Source organism: Alosa pseudoharengus, unplaced genomic scaffold, assembly GCF_046254945.1.
Source record: "Alosa pseudoharengus isolate Yale_2024_CS ecotype anadromous, Long Island Sound unplaced genomic scaffold, YU_APseudo_1.1 YU_APseudo_1.1_scf_3, whole genome shotgun sequence".
NCBI lineage: Eukaryota > Metazoa > Chordata > Actinopteri > Clupeiformes > Clupeidae > Alosa > Alosa pseudoharengus.
The window spans coordinates 34,478,772-34,493,771 of NW_027468718.1; the positions used below are offsets into that span (position 1 = coordinate 34,478,772).

Consider the following 15,000-nt stretch of genomic DNA (forward strand, 5'->3'; position numbering starts at 1 on the left):
ACAGTCAAATCCTAAGTAGCCTAGTATTAGGCTACAAGTAGTCAAAATAATATTACTCAATAAATAAAACATATATCTTCATACTATACTGTAATTGAATTTCCTTTCATTTGTTAAGATTTGTTTGAAAATTAGAGAGGGAAAACCTAGCAGGCTTATAACCACTGTGTAACTGGAAGTGATATGTGATTATGAGATTTTAAAACGGGACAATTCTCAAATTAAATTAATTTTTGTGAATAAAATACACCCAACACAGACATCAGAATCAAATAATAATTTAACATCTGTCCTGTGCATATGTGAAATACTCAGCATCCAGCTACATCATGATGTGTTGCTGAGAACTAGTTTTGTTTTTGTATGGGAAATGGAATCTTAATGCAATGAAGTAGGATAAGCCTAGAACAAAACAGATATAATAAGCTACACGAATGTATGTTTTTTTTTAAATATATAGCAATTAAGAAACGTTTTAGCGAACTATATAAAATCCGAACGGATACAGTTAGGATAGCCTAGGCTACGTTTTTTTATCAATAAAAAAGTTAAATCTTCAACATATTGGCTACATTATCAGCCAAAGCATGTTTCAAAGTATACTGACTGGGACAACATTTCCATACCTTACAAAGACAGAGTTGGCAACTAATTTGCAATTTTGCAATAATGAGATTAGTCAAATTAGTCAAGTGAAACAAAAACAGAGAAACACATTCCCTGGCCGACATGCCATTTAATAATATGTTATTTTCTGAGCCGGCTCCAGTCGTGCAAGAAGGATGTTTCCTGCAATGTAGGCTACAGAGCACACGAGAGCGGAACTCACCCGGGCTCGTCCGGTGGATTAACGCACCCAACACGCTGCACACCGCTGCATGCCTGCAGGAACAGGACGGCAGCAAGTCGGACCCTGGAGACGGGGACATTCGTCTTCATCTTTGTCTTCTAGTGATGATCTCTTCTAAGAAAACCAACGCCTAAACGCCCAATACAGCGAGCGGGTCCGGCGGGATACTTCTCTACAAGTTACGCATCGATAAGCTGTCCTGTGACGAGACGGCGGCGGCTGCTGCTGCACCGTTTTTTAACTGCACGGCGATGTGATTGGGAAAAAATGTGAAGGGGCGAATGGGAGCTTTATCTGAGTCGGTCGGCAGCTAAGAGGCATGAGAGAAAGACGGACATGTAGCCTAGTCGTGGAACAGAAGAAAAGCGAGGGAAGAAAAATGTGGTTATCGTTGCCGTCTCGGATTCGTGTGAAGGCCCCGCGCTCGCTCGCTCTCCCTCCCTCCCTCCCTCTCTCTCTCTCTCTCTCTCTCTCTCCCAATTCAGCCAGCGCCACCACTTGTCACATCAAACGGCGTTGCCTGGGCGACGGCTCCACATGTTGCTGATGGTGAAACGGCGGAGGGAGGGCGGGGGCGGTTTTTGATGCCCTGGATCGAGCGTCCGTGGGAGAAAAACGGGGCGAAAAGCGAAAGAGAGGGATAGGGGAGGGGTGGGAGAGAACAAGATATTGGAAGTTTTTGTGACCAAAAGGCTTAGCAGGAGCACATACTGAACACCAACAAAGTGATGAATCTCACACAACCCCCTCTCTGGAATAAGTCGCCTAAATGGAAAAAAATCACTATCTCTCAAACGATATACTTTTGCCTAAATTATGTCCATATGTTGAACGTGCCCACAGCTAACTTTCTCCAATCTAGCCTTCTAGGAAACACAAAAGAGCAATTCCTTCCAAAACAATCTGATTCGGCTACAGAGCACAATGTTGAATTCATTTCATCATTCACTCTTTTCATTTCTATTTCTGGTAGGTGAGGGACAGTGTGTGCGTTTGAATACCTGACACCTACAGTGCCACACACAAACATGACCAACTGCCATTTTAACCCTATCCTATAACCCTACATGCACCGTAAATTCAACATCTGAGTCACTTTGAGTATTTGTATGTACAGGTGTTTGTGTGTGTGTGTGTGTGTGTGCAGGCATGCTGGCACATTTTCACGCTGTTTGTGACCGGAGTTCACTAGACCCAAATGACCTCTAGCAGACTTGTGGGAGAAGGAGCTCTGCATAGACACACATGCACACACCAACACAAACACACACACACACCAACACAAACACACACAAACACACCAACACAAACACACACACACCAACACAAACACACAAACACACACGCACACACACACAAACACACACACACACGCACACACCAACACAAACACACACACAGACAGACACACAGTCTGTATGGAGCACAGTGGACCCAGAGACCGACACGGCCTGCCTCTCACCAACTCACCACACACACAGACACACACACACACACACACACACACACACATTCATTAATGCAGAGAAATGAGTGGTGAGGAGTGTGTGGGGGGTGGGGTGGCTTGTCACAATAGAGAGATAAGAAAGAGGCAGGTGGAACCAGGTCTCATTACTGGAGCCATAGAGACAGCCAGGGACAGAGAATAGGAAGGAGCACTCGCGCACACACACACACACACACACACACACGCGTATAGGAGCTCTCTCTCTCTTTCTTTTTTTTCTCTCTCTCACACATACACACACACACATATATAAGAACTCTCACTCTCTTTCTCTCTCTCTTTCACTCTCTCTCACACACACACACATATAGAAACTCTCGCTACTTCTCTCTATCTCTCTCTGTCACACATGCACACACACACACACACACACATAAATGAATGTCACAGCCCCCAATAGAACAAGAAAGAATAATTAAAAAATATGAGCAGCAGGATGCAACAAAAGACATCATTTGGCATTCAAAGGTCTGCAACAGCTGTACTCAGTCAAAGCGAGGCAAATGAGAGAGCCAACGACAGCTAGAGAGGGAGAGAGAGAGAGAGAAAAGCACAGGCCTGAATGAGCTCGGAAAACACACACACATACACACACACACACATGCACACAAAAGGCACGAGAGAAAAGGAGGGGCAGTAGGGAGACGTAACAAAAAGGGTGCAGACGAGAGAATGGCAGAGGACAAGGAGAAAGAGAGAGAGAGAAACGAGGGGATAATGGCAGTGGACAGGGAGAAAGAGAGAGAGAGAAACGAGGGGATAATGGCAGTGGACAGGGAGAAAGAGAGAGAGAGAAACCAGGAAATAATGGCAGTGGACAGGGAGAAAGAGAGAGAGAGAAACGAGGGAATAATGGCAGTGGACAGGGAGAAAGAGAGAGAGAGAAACGAGGATCAGCGGGGGGGGGAAGAGTAAACTGAACGAAGTCGGAGGGAGCGAAGGAGGGAGAAAGAGAGAGGAGGGAGAGAGGTACAGTGGAGACAGTAAAGGGTGCGCTGAGAGATCCTCTTAAAAATTATACAAGAAGAAAAGAGGAACTACAAAAGGGGGTATAGAACACACACACACACAGAGAAATGCATACACACACACACACGGTTGTATGCACACACACACTCACACAAACACACAGAAATGCATACACACTCTTGTATGCATGCGCACACACTCACACAAACACACAGAAATGCATACACACACACACAGGCATTGACGCACACATAAGTTCGGTTTAAGGTGGAGTATTAATTTAAGCCCTCTCGTGCATAGGGGGAAAGACCCTGGTGCACGTAAGGATTACACACACTCACTGAATTTCTCACCAACAGTCATCAGTTAGTTCACTGAGCAATTTGTAACCCAGCGCTGTTACAGTAAGACTGATAATGAGATCATAAGAAACTATGTATGGTGTGTATGTGTGTGTGTGTCTGTGTGTGTGTGAGAGAGAGAGAGAGAGAGCAAAAAAACAGAGAGAAAGAGATAGAAAGGTATGGGAGAATGATGAACTACTTGAACTCTGCAGTGTCTGAGAAAGCATGCACGTACAGTACCACACACACACACACACACACACACACACACACATACACACACACACACACAGACACACACACACACACACACACACACACACAGACACACACACACACACACACACACACACACACACATTCATTCACTAACCTCTCCAACTCCAGTCTGTATAATTTTCAGCCCTGTCTCGCCTTCCAGAAAGTTCTTCTCAGCCACTGCGGGACAGAAACACAAACAGACCCTTATAATTTCACCCGCTCTCCCCATCTAAATTTCAGACCCCCTCACTAGAGATCCCAGCGTAGAGAGCAGGAGCCTGCCTGCTCCCCATGCATTACCCCTGACAGGAGTCCTAAACTACCCCAAAAAGGCTCTCTGATTATGCACATAACACTCTATAAACCAAGATGGCAGCTATTATCTGGGCACGAAATGGAATCGCTTAAATCGAATGCGCGCTATACTTCCGAGGCCGTGGGACTCCTATTACATTTTTCGCGAGCGGAAGGGAGACTATTATCAGACTGTGAGACACCAGATTCTGACCTCGGGTACATGAGACGGAGGCCGCGGGCTACAATCGATACAGATCCCCCGCCATTTGGAAGTGCATCGTAATAGATCATTTGACACAGTGTCCCCAGGGGAAGTCTGACACCCAAGAATGACATTTAAAGGGAAGGTTTAGAGTGAGAAAAAAAACAAAACCGGGACAGGACATCCTGGGGTATCAAAGAAAAGAGCATTAGCCTACATTTTTAATACAGATAGACATCAGAAAAGTGTAATGTTTCATTATATTGTAAATCTAATTACAGTTATTATATTATTTATTTTCCATTTCTTAGTACACAAGGCCTAAGCTACAGTGTATCATGACTAGAAATATACAGATTTCATTACAAGGACTTTTTTTTCTCATCATGGTTGTTACAGTAATGAGCCTGTGTGTCACTGAGATGAGATGACATTTCTATCAGATAATGTTTACTTAAAAACAACTTAACCATTCATTGTTGGATTTCAGAACCGTTTTGGCTGTACTTAAAGGAGAATTCCGGTATTTAGCACTTTGAGTCCCTTTTCTGGTTTGTTTTGGATGAACTAGAGTGGTGGACACCGAAATGTTGACGATTGGTCCTGTCTCGACTTTTCTGACTCGTTTTAAATCGCCTTTGACTACTCAGAGTGGCTGCCAATAGGCATGCTCAAACATGTCCTAAAACAACCCTTAACGTTCGTTTTCAAAACTGTGCAACTCACCGATTGGTTAGTGGTGTTCGTTGATGTTCCAAAACAAGTAGCGTAGCAAAATACAGTTTCTGTCGTGTTTTATTTGCCATTTTGTAAAATCCCATTGATTTCTGTTGTAAGACTCATTGCACGTTGATATTACTGCGCCACCGTCTATGCTTCAGGTTCAAATATTGAGCGGAAGTTTATACGCGGTTGTGAGGTGTCTGAAAAAATAGTTCCACAATAGCAAATAAGATGGCTGGAAATCATACATTGCGCCGATCAGGGTTTCCGTTGTCCGGTAATTACCGGACATTGGCCGAAAAAAAAATGAAATGTCCGAAAAAATTAAATCTCTCCGGTCAAATTGTCCGATTGAAATTGGCTAATAATCCCGTCCCCTAACGCAATCTGAATTTGAGAATAAGCCATAATACGTAAACCTATATTATGCGTCCTCTGGCTATGTTTTTAAATGAACAGGCTCTACCGTTTGAAAAGTAAGCTATTAAACAACACGCATAGCCTAGGCTATGCTGCATTTCAAATAGGAAGCGCACGCTTAAAACGTCCATGTTAAACAACGAACAGTGAGGCGGTTCAAACATGGCCAGGCCCAGGCAGACTAGCCTTAAAAGTTTTTTCAGAGGCCAGACGCGATGGATGATGATAAATTGGTAACGTCTAAAGCCTCAGATGTCCGGTCAACTCCAACACCACCAGATAAAAAGCAGAAGTGTCGGGCGTATCTGTCGGAATCAGTGACATTGGAAGTGGAGTTGCGGGGGATGCGGCCGCTCCAAGACACTGTCATTCTCCGTGTACACTGTCACTGGACATGCAAAGTGTTCTTTGCCCAAAGCATACAGTAGGCCTATGCGTTCTCTGTCTATGATCTAGGGCCTCCTCGATGAGGAGATTAGGCTACTGGTCCGCGAATAATTTCTGCCACAATTAAACGGTATCATTGAACCGCGGCCGAAAGAAAAATAAACTAAACATTTCCCAGAATAGGAAACATTTCCTAATTTATTGTTATCAAATAGAGGCATAGCATTAGGGGGTAGTGGTGTGAGCGCTCATTCTTGTATGTGCGCATCTGTGTAAGTTAGACTACTGTAAACAGTCACCACTGGAGATAACGTAGCAGCAACAAACAACGTAGCCTTTTTAAAACAACGAACGAAGCGGACTCTTGCTGTCCATGAAAAGATACTGGCTAGATCTTGTTCGGTAGGTTTATGTTAGGCTAATGAACATGTTGCATTCTATACAGCTTGATTATAGCCTGTCTCCAATTTTCCCTTAATTTGACTAATTAAGAAGCGATAATATATTTGACCGGCATATCATCAAAATGTCCGGAAAACGAAACCTCTGCCGGTCACTTTGACCGGCACCATTTTTTTCTAGCGGAAACTCTGGCGCCGATATATTTGATTTTAATAATCAACGAACACCACTAACCACTCGGTGAGTTGCACAGTTTTGAAAACGAATGTTAAGGGTTGTTTTAGGACATGTTTGAGCATGCCTGTTGGCAGCCACTCTGAGTAGTCAAACTCAGATTCAAAACGAGTCAGAAAAGTCGAGACAGGACCAATCATCAAAATTTCGGTGTCCACCACTCTATTGGACACCGAAAACAAACCAGAAAAGGGACTCAAAGTGCTAATTACCGGAATTTTCCTTTAATGCTCACTGTGACAACACAAAGGAAAGAGAGACAGAACAAGGTCGAAGGTTGCCTGGAGGCCAACGGTCATCACACAATAAGGTATTATTGTATTAGGTATTAGGTATTATATAGGTATTAAGGGAGTCAAATGACAGAGGAGAGCATAGACACATGTACATGGAGTATGGTTGGTTGTGTATTGTGATGGGGGATGGTTTTATTATGGGCGACCCAGAGACATGGTTGAGAGGTGACATGGTTGTAGATGTGGACAGAGGTGACATGGTTGTATGTGTGGACAGAGGTGACATGGTTGTAGATGTGGACAGAGGTGACATGGTTGTATGTGTGGACAGAGGTGACATGGTTGTAGGTGTGGACAGAGGTGACATGGTTGTACATGGGGACAGAGGTGACATGGTTGTAGGTGGGGACAGAGGTGACATGGTTGTACGTGGGGACAGAGGTGACATGGTTGTAGGTGGGGACAGAGGTGACATGGTTGTAGGTGGGGACAGAGGTGACATGGTTGTAGGTGTGGACAGAGGTGACATGGTTGTAGGTGTGGACAGAGGTGACATGGTTGTAGGTGGGGACAGAGGTGACATGGTTGTAGGTGGGGACAGAGGTGACATGGTTGTAGGTGTGGACAGAGGTGACATGGTTGTACGTGGGGACAGAGGTGACATGGTTGTAGGTGGGGACAGAGGTGACATGGTTGTATGTGTGGACAGAGGTGACATGGTTGTAGGTGGGGACAGAGGTGACATGGTTGTAGGTGTGGACAGAGGTGACATGGTTGTAGGTGGGGACTAGTGTGTTTAAGTGACAGGCTCTTACCTGCTTTGTTGGCCACATCCGCTGCACTCATGTTCTGGGAGTTCTGGCGGATGCGGAATGTTAAGGCAGGCCCAACCACACTGCCCACCATGCAGCCACAGATGTGAGAGAGACGGTAGGAGACACAGAATCATATTAGCATGGACATACTGTAATCAAGAGGGGGGAAAACACAGGGATTTTGTACTGTAAAGAGAGCTTTTAGCAGCTATAGTTTATTGTTAATGTCAACATCCAGCATTGACTTCTGGATAAACAGGCTAAAATTGGAATCACTTTTCACTTTCTTCTTTGTTATTTGTTGGAGGATTCTATAACCAACCAAATTATTCAAAATCAATAAAATGTATTATTTCTAATTTAAGCAAATTATTATATCAATAAAATGTATTATTTCTAATTTAAGCAAATTATTATATCAGTAAAATTTATTATTTTTCTAACACTGTCAGTTTTACTTTTCCTACGCATTTCATAAGTATGCACAAGTAAATGTCAAATCTCTACATGTTAGACTGAACTGCTGTATCCAACTCAGTGAGAGAAAACAGATACTGAATCTTTACACTCTATTATGTGTGGTGGACCAGGACAATTTTGACTTGGTGATCAAAAAGTTAGAACTATGGATTTGATGTTGGCCGCGAATTCAGACATTACATTAACATTAGCCTACATGGTGTCAGTGTAACGTAGCCTAGGCTAGGCTACTCTTACAAATATTTGGCTCCTGGTCTCCAGTTTCCTGGTTTCCAGTTTCATAGAAACGAGGGGTGTTAAATTTGTAGTGACTACAAAATCCAACCTATAACATTAGGCCTACCAAGGCATCGCGTTGGATGTTTCTCCACTTGTTCTCTTCACGTATCTGGCAGCTAATCCATGTAGTGAAAAGGGATAGGCTACCCGTTCAAAAGGAGGCCTGAAGTTGTTTTATATTAAATAGCATCGCTATGACCCTGATGTAGAGGGCAAGAAAGTGTAATAGTCTCTCTCATGTGCTCATAAATTAGGTTATTATCAGGTCACTTGCTCATGATTTGCAGGTAACTTAGAAATGAGGTAGCCTATTGCTTCAATTTGCTTGCCATAATTGTAATGAAAAAATATATTACTAGTAGTAAAATATTCAAATATTTAGTGTTAACCTTACTCAGCACTGAAACCTGTCAAACGTCTTTCAAAGTCCTTCATCACATGAATCAAGATTAAAATAATTTAATTTCTGAGCACCACAAAGTCAGACCCCAGCACCTTTTTTTAATGTAAGATTGTTCTTAGGTCACATATCAATCAAATCATAACAACTGCAATGGTAGGCCTACTGTTTTTAAAATCATGTGTAGTAGGCCTAAGTGTAAATATGTGTGTCTAAACATGCTTTAATGAGCTTACACTTTAATAAGCTGAATTTGAGCTTACAGTTCTTTGACCAACCTATGTGTTTTACGTTAACTCACAAAATAGATAGCCTACTAGTCCTCAGATAGAGGAGGGTTGCTGCTTGCTTGCTGCTGGTATTTCTGTCCCTCCCAAACTGCATTGAAATGGTATGTTTAGCAGCCAGAATTAAAAAATGTCCAGGGGGAGAAATCCCCAGCCCCCCAGTAACATGACCCCCCCCCCACCCGAAAAAAATTGCCTGATTGTGCCCCCCCTGAATTTTGGCTTGCATGACGCCCCTGCCCCCCCCCCCCCCACCCCGACACACACACACACACACACACATAACAAACCCTGTGCCAAACTCTACCTGTAGGATGCTTTCTATTCAAATGCCAATACTCCCATGTAAATGGGTAGAATAGCCTATGCTAGGAATGTGGAAGTAATTGGTGTCACAGTCATTGACTTCCTGTTTCTCTCGCTGCCTAAAAGCCATGGCTTACTAGTTCTCCCACTACTCTTGTTTATTTCTTCCACTCTCCACTCTTTCATGCACACACACACACACACACACACACACACACACACACACACACACACACACACACACATACACACACACACACACACACACACACACCACACACACACACACACACACACACACACCACGCACACACACCACACACCACACACACACACACACACACACACACACACACACACACACACACACACACACAAACACACACACAAACACACACCTGATGTTGATGAAACTGCTGGTGCTGAGGTGGATCCTCCGTGCAAGTGTCTCCAGCAGACGGAAACCATCATACAGGCTCAGGGGACTGAGAGAGAAGATCAGTAATATTTTACTGTACTGACACACACACACACACACACACACACACACACACACACACACACTCCCTCACCTCTGGTTGGTGACTATGTAGCCGTACTCCTCCCTCACATGTGCTGGGTCCTCAACTTTCACTCCCTTCTCGATCAGCTCCATGTCCACCATGGACAGCCCCGGCCTGGTTGTTACCCCCGGGGACGTGGTCAGAGGGGGGGCCGGGGTGGTGCTGGAGGTCAGGGGGGCTGTGGACGGGGGGCTCCGGCTGCCTCCTCTCTGCGTCTGCGTGTCACTGTTCTCCACCAGCTCAGTCTGAGCAGTGACAGAGAAGAATAAAAACATCTGGTTTACAGCAGATGATGGTCTAGTGGTGTCTCCCAAACTGTTTTTTTATTTCTCTCACAACACACATGAGACATTCTAACTGCACACCACCATGATTTTAAACATACAAAAGTGACAAAACAACATCTTACTGTTTACAGCAGATGATGGTCTAGTGGTGTCTCCCAAACTGTTTTTTTATTTCTCTCACAACACACATGAGACATTCTAACAGCACACCACCATGATTTTAAACATACAAAAGTGACAAAACAACATCTTACTGTAATTTTGTACATTTTGCTGTTTATTGACTCTGCAATAAACTAAAGACATGAAATGTGATTTACAGTTTTTTTCAACTGCTTACACACTAAATCTTTGCTTGTCACACAATTTTCTAAACTTGTCCTCCAAACATCATAACCCGGCACCAAATCTGCAAAACCATACACTAATTCTCAGTGTTTGACTCAGTTTTCAATTGACTAAAACACATTTTGCAAAACATCACACACAATTTTCTACCTAACACACAAACAGGAAGTAACTTGATTTCGTTCTTCAAACACAACCCATCAAAATGCCACACTAAATCACCAGTGCTTCACTCTTTCTCTTCACATGTGTAAACACTCTTTACTTTACTGAACACCATCCAATCATCGCCTTAGTATAGGTCTATGAATAGATATACTCTCTATATAGGTATGGACCCTTTCAATCTGCTCCTAGAGGATTTCCGGTTGAAATATTCAGAACCAATGCAGATACTTTGAAAATTACAGTAATCGGACTTTAGCTTACAGTAATGTTCTACAAAAAGTTGACTTTATGTAAAATTTTTCTTTTTAATCTATTTTTGTTTGACCCCCCCCCCCCCCACACACACACACACTTGTCTTTGGAAAAAAACTAAATCAGTGTTTTCAAAACTCCATGTACATCTGGTGGTCACTGTATTCTTCTTTGCTTTTTTTCTTGTTTGCTGTAAAATACTGTATTCGCAGCAGCAAAATATTTGGGAAAAATCAATATTTTTGGTTTCAATATTGCTTGCATTTTTACTGTGTATTTCAACTTCTCTTTGTTGATACCGTAACTTTCACTCTTGTATGGAAATACATATAGAAAGCCTAAGACAGAAGAGCTTTAGGTTTTGAGCAACAGTGTGTACATGATGTATCCAAAATGTCATATTATGACAAAAGTGTTTGTAATGTGAGGCGAATGTTTGCTTTAAATATGTGTTTTTGACATTTTGAATGTTGTGTGTCATTTTGCTGGAGATTTGAGGCATTTTGCATTTTGTGTGAGCAATTGTTGGTTTTGTGTGTGGAGTTTTGAAAAATAGGCACAGAGTTTTGAAAACGTGTGTAAACAATTGTAAAAAACTGTAAATAGCTAACAATTTTGTCTGATAGTTAACTATCATCAACAACAATAAAAACTCAATATGAAGTTTTCCTTACTACAATATCCCAGTTATCTACCTGTGATATTAAATCCCCATATCATCCATCTATAATACCCCAGTAATCTCCATGCATCGGACTTGCTTCCTGCTTGGATATGCTATGCAGGGAGCCGTCTCATGACAGAACAAAAGTTGAGGTCAAGTCAGGCTGAGGGCCAGATAAGGAAGTGCAATGGAGCACTAAGGCTGAGTGATTGAGTGTGTGTGTGTGTGTGTGTGTGTGTGTGTGTTGTGGCGGTGGTGGTGTGAAGAGATGGAGTTGGACAGGGAGCAAGACGTACCTCCTTCAGAGTGACGGCAGCACTTAGTGGCAACTTATCTGGAGGAGACAGAGATAGAGACTGGCAATTCAATTACTGTAACACTGAATAGTCTAAAGTGTACAGTATGTGTGTGTGTGTGTGCGTGTGTGTGTGTACAGTATGTGTGTGTGTGTGTGCGTGTGTGTGTGTACAGTATGTGTGTGTGTGTGTGCGTGTGTGTGTGTACAGTATGTGTGTGTGTGTGTGTGTGTGTGTGCGTGTGTGTGTGCGTGTGCGTGTGTGTGTGTGTGTGCGTGTGAGTGTGTGTGTGTGTGTGCGTGTGCGTGTGCGTGTGCGTGTGTGCGTGTGCGTGTGCGTGTGTGCGTGTGCGTGTGTGTGTGTGCGTGTGTGTGTGTGTGTGTGCGTGTGCGTGTGCGTGTGCGTGTGTGTGTGTGTGTGTGTGTGTGTGTGTGCGTGTGTGTGTGTGTGTGTGCGTGTGTGTGTGTGCGTGTGTGTGCGTGTGTGTGGGCACCTGTGTTTTTCTGCTGGCCCTGTTGTTTCTGTAGTGCTACAGAGAGCCTGTAGAGCTGCTGAGGACTCAACTCTTGGGGGTCCACACCGTACCTCTCCAATATGGCAGCCATCCGGGCCAGTGTCTCATCTGCACACACACACACACACACACACACACAGGGGGATCCAGATTTATGACTGGATTCTCATGTGTAAGCATTAAGCATTAATTAATTCAAAACCCTATTGATGAGAACATTGATGCATACACTAACATATTTATTGTACACATTAACATAGCTTACATACACTAACATATTTATTGTACATTAACATAGCTTACATACACTAACATATTTATTGTTACACATTAACATAGCTTACATACACTAACATATTTATTGTACACATTAACATGGCTTATATACACTCAAATATTGATCATCCTGCACAGTTTGTGTAACTCAACACACCTCCAAACACACACATGCACACACACATGTACGCGAGCTGCCACTAAGGGGTACGCGAGATGAAAAGGGCAATGGCGGAAAGGAGTTAAAAATGATTAATTAATAAATAATACATAATTTCGAATCGGGTTATAATGATATGGAAACGTGAAATTAAAGGAAATCGTTTGTAAACTCTATAATAGGGTATGTTTTCATTAAAAAATAAGCTACACACAATAGGCTACACGTGATTTCCTACAGGCAGCCAGAATATCTGGCGCGTTAGTTTCGTTCAAGTATAGGCTAGGTAGAAGGCTGCGTAAACATGGAAAACAGGGACACTGTCCAAAAGGCCTAATTAAAGCGATCGAAGAGGAGAAGCGAGAGAAACAGAGCAGGACACAGGTAACGATGGAATGGGATGGGGGGCAGACTAATGAAGGTGGAGATGGAGCGCAGGGGGATAAAAGAAAGAACGAGACAGAAAAGACTGCGCGAAGAAAACGAAAGTATGATGAGGCATATAGCCCTAGGCTTCACGTGGATTGGGAGACAGACTGCCCAAAGACACAGTGCGTGGTCTGCAGTGAGACAGGGCCGTAGTCATCATAGACATTGAGGGGGACGTGTCCCCCCCAATATTTAAATATGACCAAAATGTCCCCCCCAATATTCGGACATAGAAAAATAAAGAAAGAATAAAGCGCTATACTAGGCCTACAGGAAACCAACACGTATCTGAAATGTAATCAAACGTAAGTAACGCACAAATTAGTGACCTATGGTTCCAGAGTAGCCTACACCCCTGAGTGGTTTGTCCTGGTGATTTTCCGTTTTTCGTTAGTGGCGTGCGCTATCAAAAGCTTCCATTTACTGCACCCTACTGCGGTGAGTGAGGTAGGGCTGTCAACAATATTGCAAAAGCTACCGGTACACTTTTGACAAAACTTCTTGGAAAGGTGTAGCACAGGCTAAGGAAATCCCATACATGTTTGGAGCCAATCAGACTGAAAGGGAACATTTTCCATAGTGTAGCCTATTCTCGCAATAATAGCGAAAGTGAAACGTTTTATTTTAAATGATGAGTTTGTGCAAGCCTGTGTCATTTCTTTCACGTCTTTCAACATAAGTAATGCATTCATATGCTAGTAGTAATGCCAGAAATTACCGTGTATAGGCCTCTTAGAAATGATTGTTGCATCTTGCATATTATTTAGATGCGCACTCATTTGCGCATCCATGCAGGCAAAACGTGATCAAATGTGGCGACGTTTACAATACGTGACAGCCTACAGTTAATGTGAATCGCGGACAATAACCAAAGAAAGGAATTTGCACCTCCATTCACCAATTAAAGGCTGTAGTAGGCCTAGTGTTTCTACATGTTGGCACAAAACGTCATTTCTGTCAGAAGCCAGACTATAATGCATACAGGGGTAACATGAGGTGAGTCAGACAGAAGAGGGGACTGTCTTAGTAGTCTATTCCTGAATCCTGTCCCTTTCAAACTACGTTAAAATTGTGTGATTAGCCGCCAGCATAATAAAATCTAAATTAAAAGACAAAATCTCAAACCTATGAGTCTAAGCCTTAGTTTAAAAAAAATCTTCAGGTGTAAGTAATAAGTCAAAGAACCACATTCTGTGTAATATAGAGGTTATCATAAGATACTCTAGTTTGAAATTTCTTTTAAAGTATACATTTTGAACACAAATGGAGTCACAGGTCCAGGGACGGACCAGTGAAGTTTCTTCTCTCCACCCTTTTCTTTTCACAGGAGGGCGAGAGGGGGGTCCGTCAAAAGTTTGGAATAACCTAATTGACTGACCTAACTAACGACTTGTTTGTGATTTTTAATAATATTTTTGCATGGTAGGAAATGTATTGAAATTCTGTTTGGGGGTCCCTCACCACAGATTTGGTCCCCCCCAATGTTGACATAATGACTACGGCCTTGCAGTGAGATGCTACCTAACCATTCTAATGTGGTTCTCCACACTGTTTTTTTTTTAACGTGAGAGCTCATAGACCAGTTGCACATTTTGATTATGTTATCATGTAGGGCGGCTAATTAAACAACGATGCCTGGAATGC

The 15,000-nt window shown here is 42.9% G+C and overlaps 1 protein-coding gene across 1 annotated transcript in view; it reads right to left on the reverse strand.

Moving 5' to 3' along the window:
- ptprna (protein tyrosine phosphatase receptor type Na) overlaps window positions 1-15,000 on the reverse strand; it is a 60,714-nt gene that overhangs the window by 22,706 nt on the left and 23,008 nt on the right. Inside the window, exons 7-12 of the mRNA XM_076262841.1 lie at window positions 12,471-12,599; window positions 11,978-12,015; window positions 9,972-10,207; window positions 9,798-9,884; window positions 7,648-7,727; window positions 4,044-4,108 (exon numbers count right to left, since the gene is read on the reverse strand). Coding sequence (XP_076118956.1) covers window positions 4,044-4,108; window positions 7,648-7,727; window positions 9,798-9,884; window positions 9,972-10,207; window positions 11,978-12,015; window positions 12,471-12,599 — 635 coding nt within the window. The remainder of the gene's footprint in view (window positions 1-4,043; window positions 4,109-7,647; window positions 7,728-9,797; window positions 9,885-9,971; window positions 10,208-11,977; window positions 12,016-12,470; window positions 12,600-15,000) is intronic.